Source organism: Mandrillus leucophaeus, unplaced genomic scaffold, assembly GCF_000951045.1.
Source record: "Mandrillus leucophaeus isolate KB7577 unplaced genomic scaffold, Mleu.le_1.0 Scaffold113, whole genome shotgun sequence".
NCBI classification, from domain to species: domain Eukaryota; kingdom Metazoa; phylum Chordata; class Mammalia; order Primates; family Cercopithecidae; genus Mandrillus; species Mandrillus leucophaeus.
In genome coordinates, this window is record NW_012099543.1 from 4,310,340 (window position 1) to 4,336,415 (window position 26,076).

Genomic DNA, 26,076 nt, shown 5'->3' on the forward strand with positions numbered 1-26,076 from the left:
TCCTTAGGATGGCCATAATAAAAACAACAGATAATAACAAATGTTGACAAAGATGTAGAGAAATTGAAATCCTTATACACTGCTAGTGGGAATGCGAAATTGTGCAGCTGCTTTCTTAGACAGTCTGGTAGGTCCTCAAAAGGCTAAACAAAGAGTTAACACATGACCCAGCAAGTCCATTTCTAAGTACATGCCCTATAGAAATGAACACCTGTGTCCCACACAAAAGCTTATACTTGAATGTTTTTAACAGTGTTATTTATAATAGTCAAAAGGTGAAAATAATCCCAATGTCCACCAACTGTTTTTGTTGTTGTTGTTGTTTTTCTGAGACAGAGCCTCGCTGTCACCAGGCTGGAGTGCAGTGGTATGATCTCGGATCACTGCAGGCTCTGCCTCCTGGATTCAAGTGATTCTCCTGCCACAGCCTCCTGAGTAGCTGGGACTACAGACGCACGCCACCACACCCAGCTAATTTTTGTATTTTTAGTAGAGACGGGGCTTCACCATGTTGGCCAGGATGGTCTTGATCTCTTGACCTCATGATCTACCTGCTTTGGCCTCCCAAAGTGCTGGGATTATAGGCGTGAGTCACTGTGCCTGGCCCACCAACTGTTGAATGAATAAACAGTCCATTAAATGGAATATTATTCAGCCCTGATACATGCTATAGCATGGAAGAGCCTTGAACACATTATGCTAAGTCAAAAATCACATTATATGATTCTATTTATATGAAATTTCCAGAATAGGCAAATCTATAGAGACAGAAAGGAGATTAGAGGTTGCTTAGGGAGAGGGGGCATACAGGTATGGGAGGAGTAATATTAAAAAGGTTTGAAATTTATTTTTGAGGTGATGAAATGTTCAGAAATTGGTGCCAGTTGCAAATGTCTGAATATAAACACAAGTTGCATACTTTAAATGGATGAATTGTATGGTATGTTAATTCTATTTCAACAAAGCTGTTTTTAAAGATCAGTTAAAAGAGTAGGTTTGTGAGGGAATGGGAGATCAAGCGATGGGCATAGGATTGACTTGCAGTTTTATATAGAGTGGTCTGAAGGTAGTTAAGTAAAGCCTTGAAGGAGGTGAGGAAGTTAGCCGTGCGGACATCTTGGAGAAGAACATTTTCTAGGCAGGGTAATGGCTGGTTCAGAGATCCTAAAGTCAGGAACACTGAGACTACATGTGCAGGGGACTGCCAGGAGGCCCATGCAGCTAGAGAGACTCAAAAGGAGAGGAGTGGCAGGATGTGAGGATATGGAGGTAATGGAGCTCTGGATCTCTAAAGTCCTTGTAAGATAGTGTAAGATTGCTGACTTTTCATATACACTCAATGTAAGAGGTCTGGCTGGGGTGATGCATTTTTGAGTCTTCAACCTATAGCTGGTATTTATTTTATTTATTTTACTTTATTTTATTTTAAAGCCCTGAGATTAGAGGTAATCACCAGATGAGTGAGAATAGAGAAGAGGACAAGGACCAAGCCCAGAACTTTCCAAAATTAAGAGGTCAGGGAAAAGAATAAGCAAAGGAGACAGAGGGAAAGATCAGTGATGGAGAAGAGAAAAGAAGAGAAGGTGGTATCCTAGAAGCCCAATGAAGGAGGCATTCAAGGCAGAGAGTGTGGCTGTAGTGGTCAGGAGCTACAGGAACAACCGGTGCAGTAAGGACCCACAATTGGCCTTCACAGCATAGGGGTGGGTACTGGATGACCTCTTGAAGAGCAGTTGTTCCATGAGTGGCAAGGCAGAAACCTAGTTGTAGTGAGTTTAAGACAGAATGAGGTTGGTCACAATGGCTCGCACCTGTAATACCAGCATTTTGGGAGGCCAAGGTGGGTGGATTGCTTGAGCCCAACCTGGACAACATGGCAAAACCCCGACTTTACAAAAAAAAAAAAAATACAAAAAATTAGCCAAGCCTGGTGATCCCCACCTGTAGTCCTAGTTACTCGGGAGGCTGAGGTGAGAGGATTGCTTGAGCCCAGGAGGTGGAGGTTGCAGTGAGCCAAGATCATGCCACTGTACTCCAGCCTGGTAACAGAATGAGACCCTGTCTCAAAGAAAGAGAGAGAGACAGAGAAAGAAAAAGAAAGAAAGAAAGGAAACAGAGAAACTGGAGACAGCATGGGCAACCCTTCTGTGGAATTTTTGCTACAGGAGGAATGAAGAACTAAGGCAGTAAGTGATGTGAGGGAAGTTAGGTTACAAGCCACCTTTTTCTTTTCTACGTTAAAAGAAATTATGTTTGTATACTGATGGAATGGCCCATTAGAGAGGGAGAAGTGATGGTGTTGAGCTGGACAAGGATGGTGGGGCTATGCCACGGGTGGAGGACTGACCAGATAGGAGTGTAAGATGCTTCACCTGTGGCCAGAAGGCAGCGCATGTAGTTGCAGCTGTTGGTAGGTGGAGAGATGCCACAGGGGCTTTGGGGAGGTCAGCGCTGTTGCTGGTATTTCTGATTGTTCACTGAAGAAAATCTCAATTCTGTTTCTTTATCTGAAAAAACTAAGAATCTGAAACATCTCCCCCTTCCACCCAGAATAAAGTTTTTTGGCAAATATTTTCAATTTGTAAGTCACTTTTTTCTTCCTAGGTTATCCTCAGAAAAGGCCAGAAAGCTGTCTAATGCTGTCAGGTCAACTGCTGTCCTGAAAGTGCTATCTTTGTAGTGAAAAGCAGTTTCGTTGGAGACATAAAACACATATGCCATCCTTTCCTTCATGGTATTTAGGAGTCTAAAGTAAAATCTTTTCTGTATTACATACTCTAGCCATTTTGCTGTTATTGGTTGTAGTTTGTTTCTACTCACTGTATCTGCAGTTTCTGCTTAGGGAGTCCCAGCCCTAATGGAGGCTTTGCCCAATACATTTCTAAGGAAAATCTCACTGGATTTAAATAAGCCCAAAGAAGGGGGTTGAGCACCATTTAAATAAGTGAAGATGCAAGATGACATTTCTTGAGACTCAATTTGCTTATTCTATAGGAGGGAGGAGGGTGGAATTGTTGAGAAATACACAATTTTTTTATGAAACATTGTGAATTTAAAATATATTTATATTAATATTGTCTGTAGGTCCTTTCCAGTCTCAGAAAAAGAACTTATTCCACAAAATTGTCAGCAAATATAAGCACAAAAAGGAGAAGCCCAATGTTCCGGAAAAAGGTATTGGTGCCCTCCATCCTCCATGAAGGGTTCTTGGTCACCTCCATTGTGATTCATCTTTGAGTAATGCTTCCATGCACTGCATTTGCCTTGTCCTCCCCTGTGCTTGCTTCAGTGCCATCAGCTCTTGATGCGGGTGTTTTCATTCTTTCTGGACTCTGCAGCTAATTGCAAATCTCCCTTCACTTGGATTCCTATTCAAATCCATATTTGTCTCTATTTTCAGAGCCCCATATGAATCCTAAAATTGCTTCTTCTCATCTGTATTTGGTGCGTTTTGCAATTCAGTCTTCTTGACCACTTATCCATTTATTTTCTTTGACTATTCTTGGTTTTCACATGTTTGGCAGCCCTTCATACCATGACCACATTTTCCTACTTCATGAAATCTTAAGAGTTTCTTATTCATGTAAAAGTGCCACTGTTTCTGTACTTCCTCTGACACTTGAGGATTCTTGTGGACCCTTTTCTCCACTCTTAAGTTGTAACCTGACTCTTTTTCCCCCCCTTCTCATTTGCCAGGCTCTTCTTCCAACCTCCTTCAGTCACATGCCTGTTATTTGAAAGGGCAGTAGAGACTGATTGCACTCTGTCCCCTCTTTACTCGGAACGTCTGTCTCATTGGTATGATCTTGATGAGCCTTTAAACCTCTTCAGGGCTCATCTTAAGATCTCTTTCTTCCCACAGTGCAGGACTCCTTTTCTTATTTCACATAAAAGATAAATCTTCCCATCTGGCTCAGTGCAGCCAAGTATTCTGTAGGTCAGGTTTTCTTTAGCATCTCCCTGCATGTTAGTGTCATGAGTGCCATAAACCAACTCATCCGGTGCCCATTTGCATCCTACTTGCATGGCCAGATGTGAAGCATTCCGTGTTTCTTGAATGAGGCTTTAAACGCAGCTGTCTCCTGTGTGTAGACATGTGTGCCTGTATGTTCCTGTGTGTAACCTTTTACTTAATTTGGGCTTTCTTTTCACTTCCACTTCAGCTTCGTAGTTTTGTTTTGTATATTGATATTATTTTTTCTTCTGCTTCCAGGAAAGAAACACTATTCATTAGGTGAAAACATCAGCTTTTTTCGTTCTCTTTTACTGATCTTCAGATTACTTTGATTAAAGTTACAGAAATAATCCAACACTATACTTCGTAAAAGACAAAAACTTTATTTTTAATCCACTTTCTGTACAGCCTCATTATTTTAGTTGGCAAATACAATTTTAAGAATTAAGTAATTGAAATAAAATTCAGCTTCATTTGTGTGATGTTTCAAAAGTTAGTTTGTATATCATCTTGTTTTTGTAGTGTGGCTATCTGCTAATAGTAGAGTTTCACTTTTCTCTCCTTTTCTGTCATTGTTTTTAGGAAGTGGGGATAAATGGTCAAACAAGCAACTCTTCTTGGATGCCATTCACCCTACAGAAGGTAAGACAAACAATGTTATTTAATTTCAGACAGTCGGAGCTGGAAATGACATAAGTTGTATAGGTTTTGAAAAGGTATAATTTATATAGGTTCAACTAACAACATTAGACTTATGTGTTCATAATTAGGTTATTTTTAATTTTCACATCAAAAGTGCTGTCTGGGGGACTCCTGCCAAGGGTCAGACAATGTGTCATGTGGTGTTTAATCTGTTAAAGGGCAATTTGTAACCTTTGAATCGCATTAATCAGAGATTAGAGTTTTTCATAGCTGAATATATTCAGCATTGCAGTTCATGTTGCAGGCAGATGCCTATGCCCAGTGGGAGTTGGAATAACAACCTGGTTGGCTGGGCATGGGCAGGCCTGCAGGAGTAACTTCTGACCTGGATGTTTTCCTAGCCCATTAAAAATGAAACGACCCAGCAAGGCACAGTGGCTCACGCCTGTAATCCTAGTACCTCGAGAGGCCGAGGCGAGCAGATCATGAGGTCAGGAGTTCGAGACTAGCCTAACCAACATGGTGAAACCCCGTCTCTACTAAAAATACAAAAATTAGTTGGCTGTGGTGGCGCGTGCCTATAGTCCCAGCTACTCAGGAGGCTGAGGCAGGAGAATCGCTTGAACCCAGGAGGCAGAAGTTTCAGTGAGCCAAGATCGTATCACTGTACTGCAGCCTGGGCAACAACAACAACAACAAAAGAACAGAACACCCCGAGGCTTATGGGTAGCCCAAGAAAAATCCAATATTAACTAGTCATGTTATAGGTCCTAGGTACAGATTTGATTTTGAAATTTCTCATGGCCGTGTTTATTTGTGACTTTATATAATTACTGTTAAACATTGAGCCCTTAGGTAAAGCCTAATTTCTGCAATGGTTAAGAGGCCACCTCTCCCTTCTTCCTATTGATTCTTTGCTTTTCATTGCAGATATTTTAAAAGAGCTGACGTTTTTGTAGTGCTTAATTAGGAGTCACTTCATTTGAAAACTAGAAGGGATTTTAGAGATCATTTGTTTCGACTCCTTTGATTCACTTATATCCAGAAATGGGAACTTCATGACGTAGTCCACATCTTTTGACTCTCAAATATGCTATTATTCCTTTACTGAAAACGAGAAAAAAATTAAATGCACAATTGACTTAAGTCACTTATCAGAAATATTCATGTTTTTAAGAGAGCTAGCAAAACTGGTCAAGTTTGAGTTCATGTTAAACATAAGTATTTTTGGTTTATTAGGCATCGTTTACATGAGCCACATCAGCTTCCGTGTCATTTTACTTTTCCAGAAAACGCCAGCACTACATCTGTTATCTCTTGCTAATTCACATTCACAACCTCTATGGAATATTCTGCTTCAGTGCTGGCAAAACAAAATATGAATTGTGCTGTTCACAGCATTAAATCCTAACATCCTTAAATTGATACATTAGCTCTTGTATATTTTAAAAATATATTCCATATAGTTTTTATAAATGTAAGGCGCTGATGAACTAGCAGAAGAGTTTGAAGGACGTTTAGGACCACTTTACTCTTTACTTAAAATGATACTGTTCTAAGTACTTTGTTCTGTTGTTTAAATACTAAAAACCCTACAGAGGTACCAGAGCAAGTGCAGTGTGGTAGAAAGAGCACTTACCTGGGCATTAGGAAATCTGGGTTCTAGTCTCAGACCTGCTACTGATCAGCATTTTTCAGTAGGACATATTGTTTAACCTCCCTAGGATTACTCTCCACATTGGTATTAAGTACATATATAATTTGTGTGTTTAGAGATTGGGTGAATGATGAGATGTAGTAGTACACAGACTGTAAATTCTATTTCCCCTCTAACACTTGATAATGATTTTATTGCTCTGGTATCTAGAGTAAGTATTGTGATACTAGAAGTACTATATTCTGTAGCCCTAATTTTCTGCTTTTGGGGGCATAAAAGTAAATCACTTTTGAGTCTTATCGGCAGTCCCAGGCTTTAGTAGAAATACAGTTATTATTGGTGATATTTAATTATATTTATTATTAATGTATATGAAACAACTTTTGGAGCATATGCACTGAAAAATGCATGTCCATTATTTAGTGTAGAGTACAAACTCATTTTATTTGGCCAGGAAAAACAGGAATCAATTTGAGCATCAGAAATTACTAGTAATTTAAAGTAACCATTTTTGGTTTTTTATTTTCTTACTATCTCCAACATTTACTTGTTTGTGTAGTGACTATGTGCTTTGTGACTTTTCTAGGCCTTTACTCCGTTCTCTCATCTATGACTATATCATTGCTTATTGAAACTTCACCTTGGAGAGGGTATAAATACGTGACAGAAAACATAACAATAGTATAGAATAATTTTAACATGTGTAAGGTTAAAATCCTGCTCAAATGTTAGGCAGGAATTGTTTGTAGCTGATGTCTTTAATAGAAATATTGAGTCAACTGACGCCATGTAACTGTTCAGCTATTCTGACTTCTGCTCAAGTAGATGACTTCAAGTTCACTATGTTTTCTTTATGTCACCCTGTGTACAGGCACCTTGCAATCTTTTTTATTTCAAAATATCAGAAATATTTAGATGCTTAGTAATATGTTTAAATGCTAAGTTGATAATGTGTCTTAAGCTCTGGGCTTTTACAATTCAAAATTGTTAAACCACTTTCTGAAATTTCGGTATATATGTATTAAAAAAAATTGTCCACAGCCTGGAATTAAAGGTGGGGTTTTCAAATAAACCAAGAACACCTACCTGCTACCTCTGCCACTGTATTTATCTTTCCACCTAGTTATGGTGTCATGTGTTCATGTTTAAGCTGGAAGTTTCTAATTGCAGTAATAATGATGATGATAACCAACACTTACTCCCACTTTATAGTTTAAGGAGGCTTTCATATATATATATTTTAATTTCATCTTAGCAGCATTCCCAGTGAGTTAAGGAGGGTTTATCAGCCGCGAATTCATGGTAAGGAATTATGACCCGAGCAACACAAGCAGACAGGGAAGAAACCATGTCTCCATTTAAGTACATAGGCTACTACATTTTCCGTTCTTCATATATGTAGACTTTTAACCCTCATTTGGGTCAGGTATTGAAAATATAAATGGTATTTCACAAGGGCAAAAAAAACCTAGGACTAAGAATCTCTGTTAAAATGTGCTTCTTTGCAATGTATAAATCTCATTACAGGCAAGAAAATTCTGGTTTATAGTTAAATTTTCACACACGATCCACAGTGCCCAGTGTAACTCGATCTCTTTTCTTAAGTTTGAAATAGTTGCTATATAACTTCAGCAAAGTCTCCCAGGATGTTGGATAAGGCTCATTCGTTTCTTTTTCCTGTGTTCTATTCAGCATCTGACTACCGTTTCAGCTCATGGGAGACCTACCAAAGGCAATTAGATTCCAGATCTGGCTATAATAATTTCAGTGCAAGTTTGAAACCCCAGTTGGAATGTGAATTCATGACTCTGGAGCACTCTAGTGGCCTCGTGGGGTACAATACAAGAGCAATGCTGCTTTCCCAGAAAACCTACTCCACATTTTGGGATCAGAGTTTGGAAAACAAGATGATCTCTTATTGCTACATTCCTGACGTGGCTCCAGGAGTGAGCTTGCATTATCACTCTCAGATGATACGTACCAAGTGTGTTATGGTTATTGTTTTGGGTGTAAAAACTAGCCCTGTGGACTTGTTCTAAAGTGCTCGGGTAGTTTTGTGTGCTCAATTAAAAGCCGGAAAAGAAATGACTAATTTGTTTTGGAGCCACAAAGCCTTTCTTTTCTTACATTTCCATTAGGTTGGGGGTTGTCGGGGGGAACTGGCTTGCTATCTTTGTACTCAGCTTTTGTGCTTGTTTCCCTCTCGGAACTGTTTTCATCTCATGTCCCTCACCACCAAGCTTTGGTTTGCTTTGCCAGTGTCGTTGGACTCAGATCTACTGTTTCGTTCCAGAAAACTGCTTCTTGGACACAGTCCCATCTGCCTTCCCTAATTCTTCTGTCTTAGGGGAAGGGTCTCCCTGAGGACTGATCCTGAAGGCTGTCCTCAGTCTAAACCACCAAACAAGACAGTATGTGCTGGGGTTAACCCTTGGGAACTTATGAGAACTTCTGACATAGTCTCTCTTTTTTTTTTTTTTTCGCCTCTTCCACTTGGTCTGCAGTCTGATTCACTCCTTTACTTTCCTCCAATATACTGACCCTTGGGACTTGAGTATTGCTGGCCTGCTTTGGGCCCCCAGACTCTTTGCCTGCTGGTTTCCGAGCTTTCCCTAGTTGCAGTCTGGTTTTAGGCAGAAAATGTACCTCCATTTGCAATCAACCCTTTTGCAGCTGTGCCTTACGCTTCTTACTGTGTTTTTACCAATTCTTCTGGAACAAACTAGAAAAGGAACAACCATTAAGTAGAAATGAAACCATTTGAAGGCTCACCAAACAAACAAGAACAGTGCTAGTCACGGGAGTACCGTTTCCCAGCCTGTGACTCTGGAGCTGACTGGTGGCTTCTTGTTGTTGCCTCTGGCCAGATCTCTGATTGTAACCTATGTAGCAAAATTATTTTAGGGCTAGATGGCTCCTTTAAAGCTAATATAGTCCAACCTCCATCTCTGAATGAAGAAACAGAGGCTCATGGTCGGTCGGACTGCAGTTAGTAAATTTAAAAGTCAGGAGTAGAATTCTGGTCTCTGTGACTGTTACTTCCATTACCTCATGGTCTCTGTGTGAAAAGCAAGTCATCTTTCCCAGCCGACTTGGCCTTTTTCTGGTATCCATGCCTTTTCGTTTACCTCCTTGGTTCTTTCCGCAGTCAGTTCTGATGTAAGATATGATGCACCTTTCCATCTTTGGAACCCCACTATATACCCTTATTTCTACATGTTCTGTACTCTCCTGGGAAGGGGAAGTAGAAAAGGGAAGAGGTTAATGTTCTTTCTGGAATGTCCATCCACAATGTAGTGATTCTATTGGAGAGGTGAACAAGACTCCTTCTGTAATCAGAAGGGACAGCTGATGGATCTGGATAAGAAATTAGAAATCTTGAAGCTTGTGAATGTGCAATAGATGTTATTTAATGCTCATTGTAAATTCAGATTTTGGGCTTCTTTATACTTAAAGGAGGCTTTGAATTTTAAGGCTAAAATAGAATCGTGCAACTTCTTTGGAGTGTTTCTAAGCAAATTATTTTTTATTTTGCTGGAAACTTTTATTGAAGCTTAAACTAAAAAAAAAAAAAATCTTAAAATATGTACCACCACTGGCCTATGTTAAGCTAAATATCAAAGTATAAATATTCTAAGACTAAGTATCATAACTGAATAAATTAATCCACCATCGAGGTAGATCTGTTTGACCTAGGAATAGATCTGCAATCTAAAAGGAGTGTTTTTTCTGACTTTTGATTACTTACTTGAAAAGGTGTTTGGGAGCATTGCCAAGTAGTTTTTTAAAACAACTGTTATCTTAAGCCTGTCTCCACACAGCCATCTGTTATGCAATATTGAGGTAAGGCCAAACCACAAATGATGGTGTGATTTCTGCTTTACATACTTTCTTTTGATGTAATTGAAATTATTTCCCACTTGTTTAGGAATGTGAAGTCTGGAATCAGCCCTTCTTTTGAAACATATTTTAAAGACAAGGTGCCATGATTTCCAGGACAAAAAAAAATCTTATTAATTCATAGCCTTCTTTCTTGAGGATGTACCTAAATCCATTAAACACCTAGATTGAACATTTTAAATGAGGGCTGTACAAGTGTTTATACCAACAAGTTCATTTTTTCACACCCTGAGTCATTCTTGCTCTAGTTTTTTTCCTCTTATTTTAGTTTATCTTCCAAATATATATATACACACATACATATATATGTATGTATGTGTGTGTATATATATATGGCTTTATTGCCAATATCTACCTTCAGATATGCCTCCTCTGGATTTAGTTTGCTTAGGGCTTGTCATGTCTGACATTAGTGTTCTGACCCACATTCTCCTTTTCTTTGTCAAAAATGACTTCTATGTCTATCCTAAGAAATTGGATAGTTAAAAATTATGAAAGTGCTTCTTTTCCCTGCTTAAAAGCCCTTGGGTCACTAGAATTTCTTTAAAGTCCCAGTCATAAAACTCAACTATATTATACCCCTAAACACTTACTAAACTCACAGCTACACATCTTTTCTTACATTTAAGTTAAGGTCAGGAGGGGGCGAACTGCAAAGAACATGAATATATAAGAAAAGACACAAGCATCCCCAATCTATGTAAACCAGGAGAAGTCTGTGGTACAGGTGTCTTCCTTGCTCTTGACAGAGTGACTCAGAATATAGGAGTGTGCTGTCAAATGATTTACTGGGGATACAATTAGGATACCTAAAACTAGCCCCTCCACAAGCCAGGATGATGTGTGGGACTTCATTAAATTATCTCACTAAGTGTATTCCTTGTTTTAGAATTCAGTGAATGAAAGAGAGTTTCTTTCCTTGGCATGCTGGCTTCAACAATATTTGTCCTGTCCTTACTGCACGGTCAATCTACATGAAACAAAGGCCTCAGTTTATTTTCTGATCAATTCAGCCTGGTGCTTGGAAGCAAATGTCCCAACCAAAAATATAAATTTAAGAAGTACATATTTAATTTTACTGTCCTCTGAAGAAAGAAATTTCTTTTACCAGCCTCTCCAGGCCAACTGGCCAAAAGGATCTCTCAGATAGGGACCCTGATCACAGCTAGGACTTGGGGTCTGTGAGGACATAATTTACTCAGATTTACCTAAATTATCGTCCCCACCAATGTGCAACATCCAAAGACTTAGAAAATGTAAAAAAGAGTGGGTATCTTAATTCACTGCATTTAATTTATCAAACAAATATCAATTGGTAGTAAACAAGTTACGGGCAATGTTTTATTTCATTTTTTCCATCAGTACTTTGAAAACTCTGAGTGTAAATTCTCCATTCAGATGGGTCAGAAATTTAGACATGTTTCCTTCTAAGAGCAATGTTGGTGCCTTCTGTTTTTGTGCATAACTATGCATGGTATTTCCTATTTCAGCCATATTTTCAGAAGACAGAAACACCACGGAGCCTGTTCATAAGGTTAAAAATATCCCATCCATTTTCAACACTCCAGAGCCAACAACAATGCAAGAACCTTTGGTGGGCAGCCAAAAGAGAAAAGCAAGGAAAACCAAGATTACACACCTTGTCAGGACAGCAGATGGCCGGGTATCACCAGCAGGAGGTACTTTGGGTAAGAAGAGAGAGCTTTAGACCAGAGGCATCCAATTTTTTGGCTTCCCTGGGCCACATTGGAAGAAGAATTGTCTTGGGCCACAAATAAAATACACTAACAATAGCCAATGAGCTAAACAAACAAACAAACAAACAAAACAAAAAAGAACAGGTCAGGCGCGATGGCTCACGCCTGTAATCCCAACACTTTGGGAGGTCGAGGCGGGTGGATCACGAGGTCAGGAGATCGAGACCATCCTGGCTAATACAGTGAAATCCCATCTCTACTAAAAATACAAAAAATTAGCTGGGCGTGGTGACGTGCACCTGTAGTCCCAGCTACTCGGGAGGCTGAGGCAGGATAATGGTGTGAACCTGTGGTTGGAGGTTACAGTGAGCCGAGTTCGCACCACTGCACTCCAGCCTGAGCGACAGAGTGAGACTCTGTCTCAAAACAACAACAACAACAACAAAAAAAAACGCAAAAAAATCTCAGAATGTTTTAAGAAAGTTTACAAATTTGTGTTGGGCTGCATTCAAAGCTGTCCCAGGCCACATGCAGCCTTCAGGCCATGGGTTGGACAAGCTTGCTTTAGACAGAGATAACTAGAGCAAGCAGGTGACCACCATGTCAGCAAATGACTGTAAGCAACTGTGGTTCCTGCTGAAAAATGAGTCTATTCTGCACCTTTCTACAGACCTCCAAACATGTTTTATTCCATGTTTAAAATCATAGCTAGTTTTCCAAGAGCATATCTGAATTCCTAGAAAAGAAAGATAGTTTTTAGGACTGTCATCTTCCCTTTATCTTTCTCAATGTGCACAAAGCAGTCTTAATTCCAGGAGATCCTGGACTTTTAAAGATACTAAATGAATCAGTATTTCACCATGATCTGCTATTCAGGTCACTACAAGCCAGATTACCAGGCATTCAAACCAGTAGATTAAGTTTAAGATGCATCCAACATCCACTTCCTATATAACTGGTTCAGACCATGCAGGGAGCCTGAGAATGCTTCTGGATTTCTGATTTAATTCAACCAACTGGTGAATTTCTCCATTCTCAATCATGGCCTGTGGTCTGTTTGCTGTTCCTGGTAGCATCTTTGGCAGTAGAATGACATGACCTGAGGAGCCCAAGGTAAGGGGTGTGGCCAGTGAATGATACTGAGACGCCCGCCAGCCCCAAAATCTTGGAGTGCTATACCAGCTAGGTACTAGTGGCCTTGGCTGTTGCCTTTCTGCCTCTCAGTACTTCCACAGTTTTATTTTATGTGATTTGGGTTAATCTAGGTGTTAATAGAGGTGAACTGTTTGCCTAGTTAGAGGACAGTTCATGAATTCTGTGCACCTTTTTGTGTGTTTTGAATATATAGATTGTTAGAAACAGAGTAGATTAAAGGCCCTGATTTTGCCCTGTCATAGAAGAGAAAAAAATCAAAGAGGTGGAAGTTTTTGTTTGAGTACATTCAATACAATAGAAGTAGAATGAGGACTAAAACCTAGATGTCCTGATGTTTAGCCCAGCAGGCCCCTCCCTCCTTTTCTGTCCAATCTGAGTTCTGTTTTGTGACTTTCATTTTGTAGATTGTTATATCCTCATTTGTTTCACTTGGAGGAGGAGTGAAAAAAGATGAGAAACACTCCTGTTTACATAGAAAAGTATCATACCACTTTTGTGTCCTAATAGATAATATTTAAAGCTTTTATCGGTCATTTTCTATATTTACAATTTTTTTAAACTATGATAAAAATTTCCCTTCTCTATAATGGCTACATAATGAAGAGAGTATACTCATTTGTAGCAGGCATCCTTGCACAGCATTTCATCCACTTCTTTGTAAATACCAGAGGGTTTTGTCTTCTCTCCGGTAGATCTTTAAGCAAAATAACAACTTGGGCTCTCATTAGAACTGGTTAATGTGATGTATAGGCCCTCCTAAGTGTTGGTATCACAGCATACCCAATGTCCAGGTTGCCATAGTAGGGCATGCTACAGCTTCATGAGAAATGTTTAGTCAGTTGGGTTTTTAAGGGCTCTTTTACAGCATCTACAGGCTCCTCTACAGAAGTCCCTTGGGTTTTATTTTAGCCGAGGCTCATTTTTCCTTCTCACTCCAAGGCTGACCCATTCTTTGACCTCCGATAAAACACAGCTTCTCTTCAGCTCAGCCTCAGGGCACAGTGCTGTCCATAGTTGCAATTGAGCTTAATAAAAGAGCTTTGTTACCGAGGAGAAGAGATTCTGTAAAAGCCTTAATATTCGATGGATAGCAAAAGTGAACAGTAGAGAACGTTAGCTCTTTTCACGTTGACCGGCATGGCGTTTTCTGTGTCTCTTCTCTGGAGAGAACAGAGTGATCCTCTCATGATGAATTTCTGTTTTGTTACAGATGACAAACCAAAGGAACAACTGCAGAGGAGTCTCCCTAAAGCAACCGAGACAGACTGCAATGACGAATCCTCACACAACACCGAGGTCGAGGAGACGCGGAGCAGTACTCCAGAAATGCCTGCTGTGTCTGCGTTCTTTAGCCTCGCTGCACTGGCTGAAGTGGCAGCCATGGAAAACGTGCACAGGTTAGTCATGGAACATGGAAGGAGAAAGCAACATGGAAACCAGATCAACCTCTTTGATGTGGTTTGTGACGTTTTTTACAGGGCATTGGAGTTCAAACTTGGTTCAAGAGCACTATTGGTTATATGAGGTATTACCAAAGTATATATGCTAATTAGCAGTGTGGGAAAATACCAGGGAATAGAGTCTGCCAAGTATTTTATTTTGAATATATTATCCTGTGGCTAAACTTCATTTCCATAAAAAGCCTGGGAGCAGGGAAGCAGTATTATCTGACCAGTGAGCTTTGGAGTCTCATTGCAGACTGAGGTTTGAGTCCTAGCTCCATCACCTGCAAACCAAAAGATCTTGACCAAGATTATTAACCTCTCTACTCTTGGTTTTTTCCTCTAAAAAAGCAGGGGCAGGTGGCACACATTTCATAGAGATGCTATGTGGGGTAACTCTAGCATCCCAGTGCTGGTGTGTGGAATGCCCCTTATTGGTGATGGTGTTGGTGCCATCACCAGCCATCAGAAGACAGTGCAGTTCAGGGGAAAGAGCATCTTGGGATCTGACTCATGGCAGCCAGAGGCCTGGATTTTGCTTCAACTCTTCTGTGATTTCCTACAAAGTAACTTTTTTCTCTGGACTTTAGTTTCTCACTTTACATTGAGCATAATGATATCCCCAAAGAATTACGAAGTTGTAAGCATCAGACGAGATCATAGATGTGAAAACCTTTTGAACTCAGCGAAGCCCCACAGAAAGTATATTAAGTTCTAAGTGTATAATTGGGTATTCTGCTACTTAATGGATCCTTTGGGAAGGCAAAAAAGCCTATTGTAAATTCAGGTATTTTATATTCCTATTCAAAGTGGATTACCCATGGATGAGCTGCTTTCTTAGACTTTCAGTCTTCAGTACAAAAGAGCTCGCAACCCAGTGCAGCTGGTGTAGCCAGCTATAGGCCCCACGCTCCTTTTTCACATCCAGATAAACCTGGAGTCCCTGACGTGAGCTTAGTTTGCTTCTTGCTATTTATCTGTCATATTACAGTTTGAGTACTTCCTCGCAAATAGCCTCTAGATATTTCCAAGAAGTCAAATTCCTTTTTATGTGTACACTGCAAGTTCCTAATAGCAAGTGAATGCTGACAGACATTGTTAAAATTCACTAAGGTCTCTGAGGGAGACAATGCACAGATACTACTCCACTCGTGGAGTTGTACAGTCAAGAATAGAGGACAGGCCGGGCTTGGTCGCTCACGCCTGTAAATTCCAGCACTTTGGGAGGCCGAGGTGGGCGTATCACCTGAGGTCAGGAGCTCACGACCAGCCTGACCAACATGGAGAAACCCCGTCTCTACTGAAAATATAAAACAATTAGCCAGGCGTGGTGGTGCATGCCTGTAATCCCAGCTACTCGGGAGGCTGGGGCAGAATTGCTTGAACCTGGGAGGCAGAGGTTGTGGTGAGCCGAGATCACGCCATTGCACTCCAGCCTGGGCAAAAAGAACAAAACACCTGTCTCAAAAAAAAAAAAAAAAAAAGTAGAGGACAAACACATACACATTCAGTGAGAACTTAAAATATCTGCCTGAATGTTATTAAGTGTCTCTGTGAATTGTGGAAATAAGAGGGAATCTTTAAGAATGGAGTGGGGGATAATAATTCAGGGGTAGGAAAGGCTACCACATAAGCATCTTGGCTGCTGCCTGCATTCTAAGCATGGTCACACCGTTCCTCTGTTAACCAGCCCTCCATGTTTCCCAATTTGCATTAGCAGAAAGCCATAGCAAACCCTTCCAATCTCATTGTCCCCGCCCTCCACACTCTCTACCCTGCAGTTATGTGGAATCACTTACCCCTTTCCAGATACGCCAAGCTCTTGCCTTGTACATCCTCTGATCAGGTCAACTGCTCTCCTCCTCCCTACCCTAGTCCCCGGTCCTCTTCTCTCAGTCCTCCTGATGCCCTAGGCTGTGTGCTTCTTGTTGCTCCTGCGTGCTGTACTCACGCCTCTCTCAGACCACATTGGGATGTATTGATTTGTCGATGCTTCTGTCTACTTTCAGTATGTTTTGAAAGCAAAACAGTGGTTTTATTCTCTGTGTTACCAGCTTGCTGAGTTCCTGTTACAACAATTGATAAGTGAACAAATGAGTGGGTGAATGAATAAATGAGATAGTCTCTGAAGTATGACTGCCTAAGTTAGATAGCAGGTATAGAAAAATAATGTGAGTAAAGGTTCTTTCTTTTTTTTTTAACCTTCCATTAGAAAGAATGGTAATGATTACTAGAATTTTACCATCAACCTAATAAATGGTTAGCGTTCTTAATAGCTAGAAGGACAGATCACCCTGGAGAGTCTTAGCTGTAACTTGAGCCCTTACCTGTTAAAGCAGATCTACCCCCAGGCTTCTACCTGTAGGCTTACTGTAATTGAACCTGAGTTGCATACCAATGAATTAAGCATTACTTCAGCATCAACTGGGTTCATAGTTTAAAGGGTGGCCCATGGAGTTAGGGGTGGAAATATATTACCCGCACTCATGCCATGAAAAAATCTAACATTAGGTTCAGAAACCTAACTTAGACAGTTTTACAAAATGCACAAAATAGAGAATTGTAGCAAACCTTTGTGAAGAGACCAGTTTATTTACTAGAAGTTAAATTAGCCCTCCCAAGTGGGCCTTTTTATTCCCATTTTAATGACTGTTAATTAACTTGCCAAGAGCACACAGACAATTTGTGCCCAAGTCAAGATTTGAACTCCGTATCTCATGTACTGCCAAAGGAAAGCTTCAGTCATGTCAGAGAAAATCATGAAGAATCTCACCTGACCCTTCCTCTGGGAGCTAGAATCATCAGTTGCAGCACGTTGTGCTCTCCCACTGTGATTCTGACTTCCTTCCTTTTTCCATTGATTTAGCTGGACTTTCACCCCAATTTCTCTCTCTTTCTTGCCATCTTTTTTTACATTGCACTTTTGGTCTTTTACTTTTGTTTCTTTTCCTTTTTTAATACTTATTAAAATTCTTTTGGATCTTTTAATATCTTAAAAGTAAAAAGTAGCATTTTAATTTCATCTTTCTTGAACAAAGAGCTGAACATATTGAACAGGTGGTATCTATAACATCCACATGTGAATAGCTTAATCCAGAGGTTTGATTCTAAAATGTTTTGCTTTTCTAAAATCCTAAATATCTTGGGCTATTAAGTGATCATTTCATTCTGAAACCCCCAAATGTTGTCATTTGTCTACATTATTTTTCTTTTCTGTGCATCAAGAGAAACTTGAGTGTAGTTATAGAGCAGGCATAAGCTAAATCTTGAAATAGCTCCTTTTGTTCTGTGTACTCTGAAGAAGATACGATATTGAAAGGTCAACCCAATGAAAACATTGCTGATACATCACATATTTTCAGTGCAGTGTTAGGCACTACAGACCGTTGTAGGTTGCAGAGCAGCGAGTGTGCATTTTCTAGGATTTTTAGGCCTGTTGGAAAATGTCAAGGAAGTGCCCAGTCCTCTCTTTTTAGAATGAGAAGCTCTGTAGAAATTACCAAGAATTTTGGATAGTTTTCTCATAACCATGAAGTAAATTGTATTTTTACTACTAATTATACAAAAGCTGAATGAAAAATCAGCTATGTTTGGCCTAGGTTCTATCCAAATGATGGAAATTTCCATGAATTTTCTAGTCCTGTCTGGAGTTCTCCCTCCATGTGTGTTGATTTTGGCCCAACTAGGGTAGATTTTGTTAAAATCTAAAATCCAGCATCAGTACTTGTTTTCTTCCTCTAAACACTCTCTGTCCATGTGCATGTGAGTTCAGAGAGTTTTATTGTTTATTGTTTCTTCATTAATTTTTTTTTTTTGAGTCACAGTCCATCTTTGCTTCTCTTCCAGACTCATTGCTTTTATTATCACTATACTACCTGAAGGTTACAAATTACTATAGGAGAACTTTCCCTTCAGGCAAGTCAAGAAAAGGAATGTGTCATTTTTAATATCAATGGATCAACAGGGAAGTTATTGTCCCAGAACCCCAGTCCTTGATTGAAATTTTCCCACTTCTTAAAGAGTTGCCCCAAATCTGTTTTTAAATTTCATCTCTTCCAAATGGAAGTGGTTAGTTGGTACTTAAAATTTCATCTCTTCCAAATGGAAGTGGTTAGTAGTTTGAGGTCAGAGGATATGCTGTTGAGTTGTATGAGGGGAATTCAGATATGAAATCTTGGGAAGGGAGACAGAATGGGAAGGAGGAAGGGGAAAAAAAATAAGGAAAGGGACAGAAAAGAAAAAACTCTAAAGCAAAAACAGTTTTCATCAAATGACGTAAGTAACAGCAGTAACTGTTAAACAAGATATTGGAACATATCTGTTATTCATCGTCCTCTCCTGTCTCTAATAACATATGCTGAATAAGTGACTGTTTTCTTCCTTTTATTTTACAGAGGTCAGAGGTCAACTCCGCTCACCCATGATGGACAGCCAAAAGAAATGCCACAGGCTCCTGTACTTATTTCCTGCGCTGACCAGTGAAGCGCCCTTTCATTGTAAAACATTGTGCTTTACCTACTATCCTAGCCTTGTCTTTACCGAGGGATGCTAGTGAGTCCAAGTGGTGGAAAATATAGACTGCAAACAAGTGCTTGTTGCCCCACACGGCCCAGATTCACTTGAAGCAGAAGTTAGCATCCTGGGCCACTTTGTTCTCTCACAACCCAGAATATTTGAGGGTAAGGTTATCTGTCTGATATTGAGCAGAAACAGAATGGTCCTGGAGCTTTGCTTTCTATTGAAGGCTTTTGACGGTAATAGGTGGTAACTTGGTAAAAGGCTGCCTTTACTGTAGCTCATCCAGCATCTCTTTTACCAACCAGAGAGTGTGAAACTAGTTTCATATATTACCTAGTTATTCTTTCAAAACAAAACAAAACAAAAAAACAAAAACTGACGCACTGCACTAGTTATTATTAGATATTCTTAGTCTTTTTTGTACATGGAGATTTAAGTTCTAAGATGGTTTATATAATAGGTTATACCTACATTTATATTGTAGAATAAATATTAAAAAGCCTGTTCCAGAGACTCCCAAGCAGCCTGGGCAGGCAGATGTACCATTGTTAGTGGTGTATGCTCGGCCTCGTGGTCCATATATTCTGCACTTTTATATTTGCCACCAGAATGGTAGTTTGCTGGCAAAAAAAAAAAAAAAAAAAAAAAAGAGAGAGAGAGAGAGAAAATTACAACTCTTACAATCTGAATTTTTTTCTTAGCCTTGAGTGACCAAGAAGAATTTGCTTGAGGCAAATTGTGGCAAATATTTTCCCAGACAGGGGAAGAGTCCTGCAGATTACAGATTACTGATGTTTTCATGCCTTGAGGATTCTTTTATTTTTACACAGGGGTCTAGGTGACCAATGGATTGTTCATACAAACAAAAAAAAAAAGACAAAAATATTATTCAGAAGTGACCTTAGTATTACTTCACTATTCTAAACACATTGAAGACACTTACTTCATGTGGACTTGGAACTACAGACCTTTTACATCCATCACAGATTGACTGGACGGGTTGCAATTGCTATGCACAGCCTAATTGGCACTGCAGGTTTTTAGAGCCATTTTGAGTTTGTGTTGTTTAGGAGGTATTGAGTCAATGATGAGGGAGGTATGCCTGACCAGAGTGGGACTCTCAGTCATAGATCCACCTGCAAGTCTCTGTTTCCTTTTTGTGTTTTGTTGCTTTTGAACATAAAACCAACGATACATACGCCAGCGCCAAGTGGATTAACTGGCTTAGAACATTCAACATATTGACTTAACCACCTGACGTTCACAGTGTCTTGTTTCCTAGCAACAGATGCAAAGTGATAAATCAAAATTAGTCTGAGGCTACAGATTTTACAGGGTATTTGTTCTATAGCACAAAGTATTTCCCCACTCTTGCGTCACAGCACAAACTACCAAATTTTAATTATTGGATTCCAGCAATAATTTTTAATGGTTTTCAAACTGGCGGAATTTTGACAGTGCTAGTTCGAGTTTGAAGCTTTTGAATTAGATCTCTAAATGGTGACAGTTTACATGGTTTTATCTAGCTTTCTTATTTATACTTGACTGAATTGTAATGATTTTTTTTCTAATTGTAATTTGACTTAATAGCCATACAAAAAATGACTCTATTCATACTAGGCTTAGCTTCTCATGGTTGTAGATATTACTTCAGTTCCGGTGCTGGAAAATATGTACAACATACTAACAGGATTGAAAAAAATATAGAGGTTTTTCGTCTTTTTTTTTTTCCAAAGCAGGTAAAGAGGGTAGCAAAGCATCGGAATGATTACTCAAAAATGCATATTCCTGGTGGGGATGGAGGAAGAAGGAATTAGTAAAAGGTTAATCAGAAGTTACAGCTTAACCGCATTCATATAGGAATAAATCAAGTGAGCAGTTCCAGACTTTAGCATAATATTTTTACTATGATGCTGTTTTATTAATATTTTCTAAATTTCAAAACAAAAAGTGAATGTTGGAAATTGCTGGGTCCCGATGTTGGTGGCTGTTGGAGTTTTGGACCACTCGCTAGCAGTGATTTGAAGATTATAATTAGCTAAAATCCAAAACAAAAAACCAACAACAAAAATTGTGTGGTGCAGAACATGCACCTTGACAATGGTACTTGTTATTCTATAGAACACGTTAGAATAGATCTATTTTTGCCAGAGCACCCTCCTTCAGTCCTCCATTTACATTTCACTAGAGTTCCTTAAGAGACTGCTGTATATTCATGGGACCTTTTTTAAAAAAAAAAAAGCAAAACAAAAGATTACTTTTTTCTATGTGATTAATATCTTACTTGATCTGCTTTTCCTAAACCTCAGTGGCTTTTCCCTTAGGCAGGGTTGGGGGTGGGAGGGCAACTTACTGGAGATGACTGTTTTCAGATACTTTAAAACAAACCTTTTTGTAGAAATGCTTAATTTTTAAGCGGTTAGGCACCGAGAGTAGCAGAAATCCTGCAAAGCTTTATAGTTCCTTAGACTCACCTTGTCGATTCTCTGAGTAAAGTCTTGATTTCAGTAATTGTGCTTCTTGTGCCCTGAATCTGCTGGAGAGGAGTGTTGTTATTTTCTGGTAACAACATTTGTTAGCACAAATATTTCAGACCAATATGTAGTGCTCTCCTCCCCACCCCTCATTATCATTTTCGTTTCATTTCTCTCGTTCTTTTTATTTTGGAAAATCATATTGCTATAGTGTGTACTTTAATCTGCCAGCAGATACCATCTACACTAACATTTGTCCCACAGCATCCTCAAGAGAAGAAGTTGTTGCACCTTATATATATCTCAAGCAAACCAAAATATGATGCTCTTCTGCTTTGTTTTATTCTAAATTGTTGTATCATATCTTTCTGAAACCATTCTGAATTTAGTTGAAATTATCAATATTTATGCTTTTAACCTTAATTTCTGGATTCAAGCCTGTATATAAATCTTTTGGAAAAAAAAAAAAAATTGTCCTAGCCCTTCTCTGCGATGCTGGAAGTAGAAGATTTCGTCTCAGATGGAGACGCAGTACTGTTCCAGTTTTCTTTAGCCTTTTATTTATTTAGTTATTCTGGGTATTTCCTATGTAATTTTGAAGTGTGTAGAGTATATTATAGTAACTGAAGCTGCAGCTTTAAGAAGCTGAGTGAAAGAAAAAATACTGTAAGACATCCTTAAAGTTTTTATTTGTTTGGGTACTGTATATGAGATCAGGAAAAAGAGAAATGTCCCACAGCCACATTGGAAATACAGGTTCTTGTCCCCAAATTAGGTTAGTTCCCAGATTTTAGATCAAAACTGTTAATTCATTAAAACCCCTTTTAAAAGATAAATTCTACTGTTGTAATTCCGATAGTCATTTTCCCCACAAATATCAGAAATGTATTTATTTAATTCTGTCAGACGAGCTTTCTCCCGATGCCGTGTCCCAAAGCGTGTTAAAATAATTCCAACGTTAGCAGTGTGATTATACTTCCTGCCACTAAAATTGCTGGAGAAACAAAATAATGATGGAACACTATGAACAAAAAGGAGCATCTGAACTGGTCTGGTTATTTAGAATCCAATGTGTTCAAATCCTTTTGTTTTCTTATTAAGTCAGATGCTACTGTAAGTCAGATAAAATTTTGTTTGCACTCTGCAGTCTTTGGCTCAATGTATGGAAATGTTTGCACCTATGTAAAGTCTCAAGCTAATTACACATTGCTACAGAACAGGAGTAAGCCGAAAACTGAATGCCATGTTTTGTTTATAAGGTGGGGAGGGGAGGGGAAATACCAAAAAGCTCTGTTCCAAGTTTGGCATTTGACATTAATGTGAAGCAGTGGGACCATGCTGCCTGCTAAAACTACTGTATGAATTGTAAGTGTTCTGAAGACGAGCAGCTGGAGGCTGGAGGATGGCATTCCACACAGCAAAGGAGAAGCACCACCACTTCGTCTGGGAAAAGGAAGGAAATTGCGGGAGGCCTGGATCCATCATTTGTAAAGGGGATGTCGCGGGGTGTGATGCTGTTGAGGAGATTCACCTTCGATTGCACTGCTCCACAGAGCCCTCATGTAAGGCCAATCCTAATGGGCTACCTCGGCTTTAAAAGTTCATTTCAGTAAGTCCTGTTTCAAAAGTTTGTCCTTTTTTGCTTCTACCTTCAGTGCCACTATTTTCCACTGCAGTGTTTTGACTTCACAAACCGCCTCCTCCAGAGAGAACAATGTATTGCTGAAAATGGGCAGTAGAAGCAAATGCTATTGTTACATTTGACCTATAAAGTATTCAGAGTGACTGCTAGGTAGAAATTAAAACTTAGCTTTCCCAAATAGCTCCTTATTTTGCACCTTATAAAAAGTATACTAATTGTTAATTAGATGTTGCTTTTGTTTATACAAGCATTCCCAAAGAACTAGATTTGGATTTTGTTTTGAGTTTTGGATTTTTAAAAATTATCTGATTTAGATTGACTAACAGCATACTTACAATTTGAAAAGAAGCTGTTGTTCAGTTCATCTTACCAGATGTGTCTGGCGAAGTATTCAGGGTTTGATGGACTGCTTTACTTTCGTTTGGAAGTGATAGCTAAGTTTATTATACTCTATCTTAAACAACTTTGTTCATTTCACTGAGGACCTTATCTTCCTTATATTTCAGAACAAAGAAACAACAAGCATGAATAAAAAGACAAATGTATTTGACTTCCTCATAATCCCCATCTGTATGTGCTACCCTTTCCTTCAAATATATAAATGTGCATCTTTTTTAAAAAACAAAAAACAGAGGTTCCTCTTCTGGCCAAATTTGATCTATGGTGGTATGATTTATACTGTTAAACTGAGAGAGGAAACCTTGTGGTTGAAAATTCTGTGGCCGCTGTTTTCTTTTTGCAGTCAGCGGTCAAAACTGATCATGCCCTTAAATCGATTTTTATGCACAGAACTGGTTATTGTGAACATTACTACTCCCTCCAAAGATTTCCTGATAACTTGGGCCAGAGCTGGTTACTGAGTAACAAGGATCTAATTCAATGCCTCAAAACTCTTCCACCCACAATGCAAATCTTACCTCACAAGCGCTAACCTAAATCATAGAGACATGCATGTTCATGCATTAACACTGATTTTGCTCTGTGGCCCCCCAGATGGGTGGGCTCACGTCCCCTGACTCCTCACATGAGTGCCTCAGCTCTAAGAGCCGTGGAACGGGGGGTAGGGAAGGTTTGCCATCTGGAGCTCAGCAACTGGCTCAGCAATGTTTTTTCCATTTCATTAGCACTAAACAAGTCTCTTGTTCTCAGGAATTTGTCAGAAAAAGAATAAAATCACCTGAGACTCCACATACCAGATTATAAACTCTTCTCATAGGTTTGAATTGCTTACTCACATGTCATAAATTAACCACAGCTTCATTTGACCACCAGGTCTAAAGTCTGTTGACAGTTTCAGCATGACTGAATCGCTCATATGTTTTTTTTTTTTGTTTTTTTTTTTTTTTGCTTTCAGAAATTGGCTTGGTTCTCTTTAGAGTTGGTATAAACATGCCATGTAATAAATGATTTCCACTTAATGGTACAACAGAATTATTGCTTTCTTAGATGTATGTGTAGTAAAAGTCAATATACACATTTATATAATTTCTTTCTTCAAAATCTTATACCTAATTTGATATTTCTAAAAATTGCACATGTAAGTCATGTGTATAACATGCTAAAGTACTTTAACTGTGATCTTAAAACTGAATAAAAATATTTAATAAAACTTTGAAATATTTTAAAGATATTATTCAAATATATTTCTTTATGTTCACACTACTGGCCATAGAGTATGTGCCTTTAATGTACCATTTTCACTAAAAACAGTAGGAAAAATATTAATAAAAGTAAGATATTTCAACTATTTTAGAACATCGAATGATGTGTCCCCCTAAACTGTGTTTGCCTGTGATTTGCCATTGCCTGGACAGCCTGGGTTGTTTTTCCAAAAGCGTAGGGTGGTGACCAGCCCAGTAGAAGGGGATATGCTTCAATACGCCACTTGGGATGGACGCTTCTGGGGTGCCCTCCTGGGACAAGTGATCAGAACACACCATCTTTCCCTCAACTAGGACAAAACTGTGGAAGCGATTTCATTAAGAGTGTTACCTAAATATAAACTCACACCTCAGATTTGCTGAATACAAAATTCTAAGTTTTTTTTTTTTAATCCTTTGGAAACAATACGCATGCATGCACACAGTATAATTATCAACAAATAGGCTTTGCATTCAGACAGTTCTTCTACCCATTACCATTGGGTTCTTTTTAACCTCCCTGATTCAGATGTATTGATAGTGATGATACCTCCTCATACCATTGCTGTGGGGAAGGAAAGACAGTATATATGAAAATACTGTCATAGGGCCTGTAGCATAAGTGCCCATTGAATGGTAATTATTGATTGTATTATTTTAATTCCAACTCTAAGCATTTTTTAAGTACATTCAAAAGATATGATGAGTATAACTATTCAAGATAAATTTTGATGCTGTAGAGATAAGCTGTTTCAGGAGATTTGATGGTATGGAAAACTCAAAATAGGTAAAAATTTGCACGCATTAACTCATAACTTATATGTAGCACTATGTAAGATTTTTCTATAAAATTAGCCTGTCTATTGAATTATACGAGATACTCTAGCACACCTCCTTTCCATTGCTGAGAATAAGGAGTGTGTGTGTGTGTGTGTGTGTGTGTGTGTGTGAGGGAACATGGGGACCATACCAAAGAGTAAAATTCTCTTGGGAAAAAAAGTGACAGGATATACATAAGTGTAGTTTTATGGTCCTATGTGTATTACACAATTGCACCCATCCTTTTGAATAGAACATAAAACCTATTGCAAGGAAAAACAAAGTGGTTCTAATCAACAGCTAAAATTAATAATACTGACTCCATTTCATACATATTTTAAAAGGATTTATACTAAAGATAAAATTATGGATCATAGTTTATAACCTTTTTACCTTTTTGAAATTATAGGAATTTTCAAATACAGTATATGCAAAAGTAGAGAGGTATTTTGAACATAATCCATATGCACATAATCTAGCTTCAACAAATAACATTTTCCCACCTTCCTTTATCTGTGTCTGTTTTTTCCTCCAC

General features: G+C 38.8%; 1 protein-coding gene across 4 annotated transcripts in view; it reads left to right on the plus strand.

Annotated features, from left to right (window-relative positions):
- BBX (bobby sox homolog (Drosophila)) overlaps positions 1-24,712 on the plus strand; it is a 282,596-nt gene extending 257,884 nt beyond the window's left edge. For 2 of the 4 annotated variants that reach the window (XM_011995361.1, XM_011995374.1), the window contains 5 exons: positions 3,085-3,174; positions 4,538-4,597; positions 11,645-11,842; positions 14,217-14,403; positions 18,843-24,712. In XM_011995361.1, coding sequence (XP_011850751.1) covers positions 3,085-3,174; positions 4,538-4,597; positions 11,645-11,842; positions 14,217-14,403; positions 18,843-18,930 — 623 coding nt within the window. In that variant the 3' untranslated portion in view covers positions 18,931-24,712. The remainder of the gene's footprint in view (positions 1-3,084; positions 3,175-4,537; positions 4,598-11,644; positions 11,843-14,216; positions 14,404-18,842) is intronic. The other 2 variants (XM_011995355.1, XM_011995367.1) reach the window with 2 other exon arrangements.
- Positions 24,713-26,076: the final 1,364 nt, after the last annotated feature.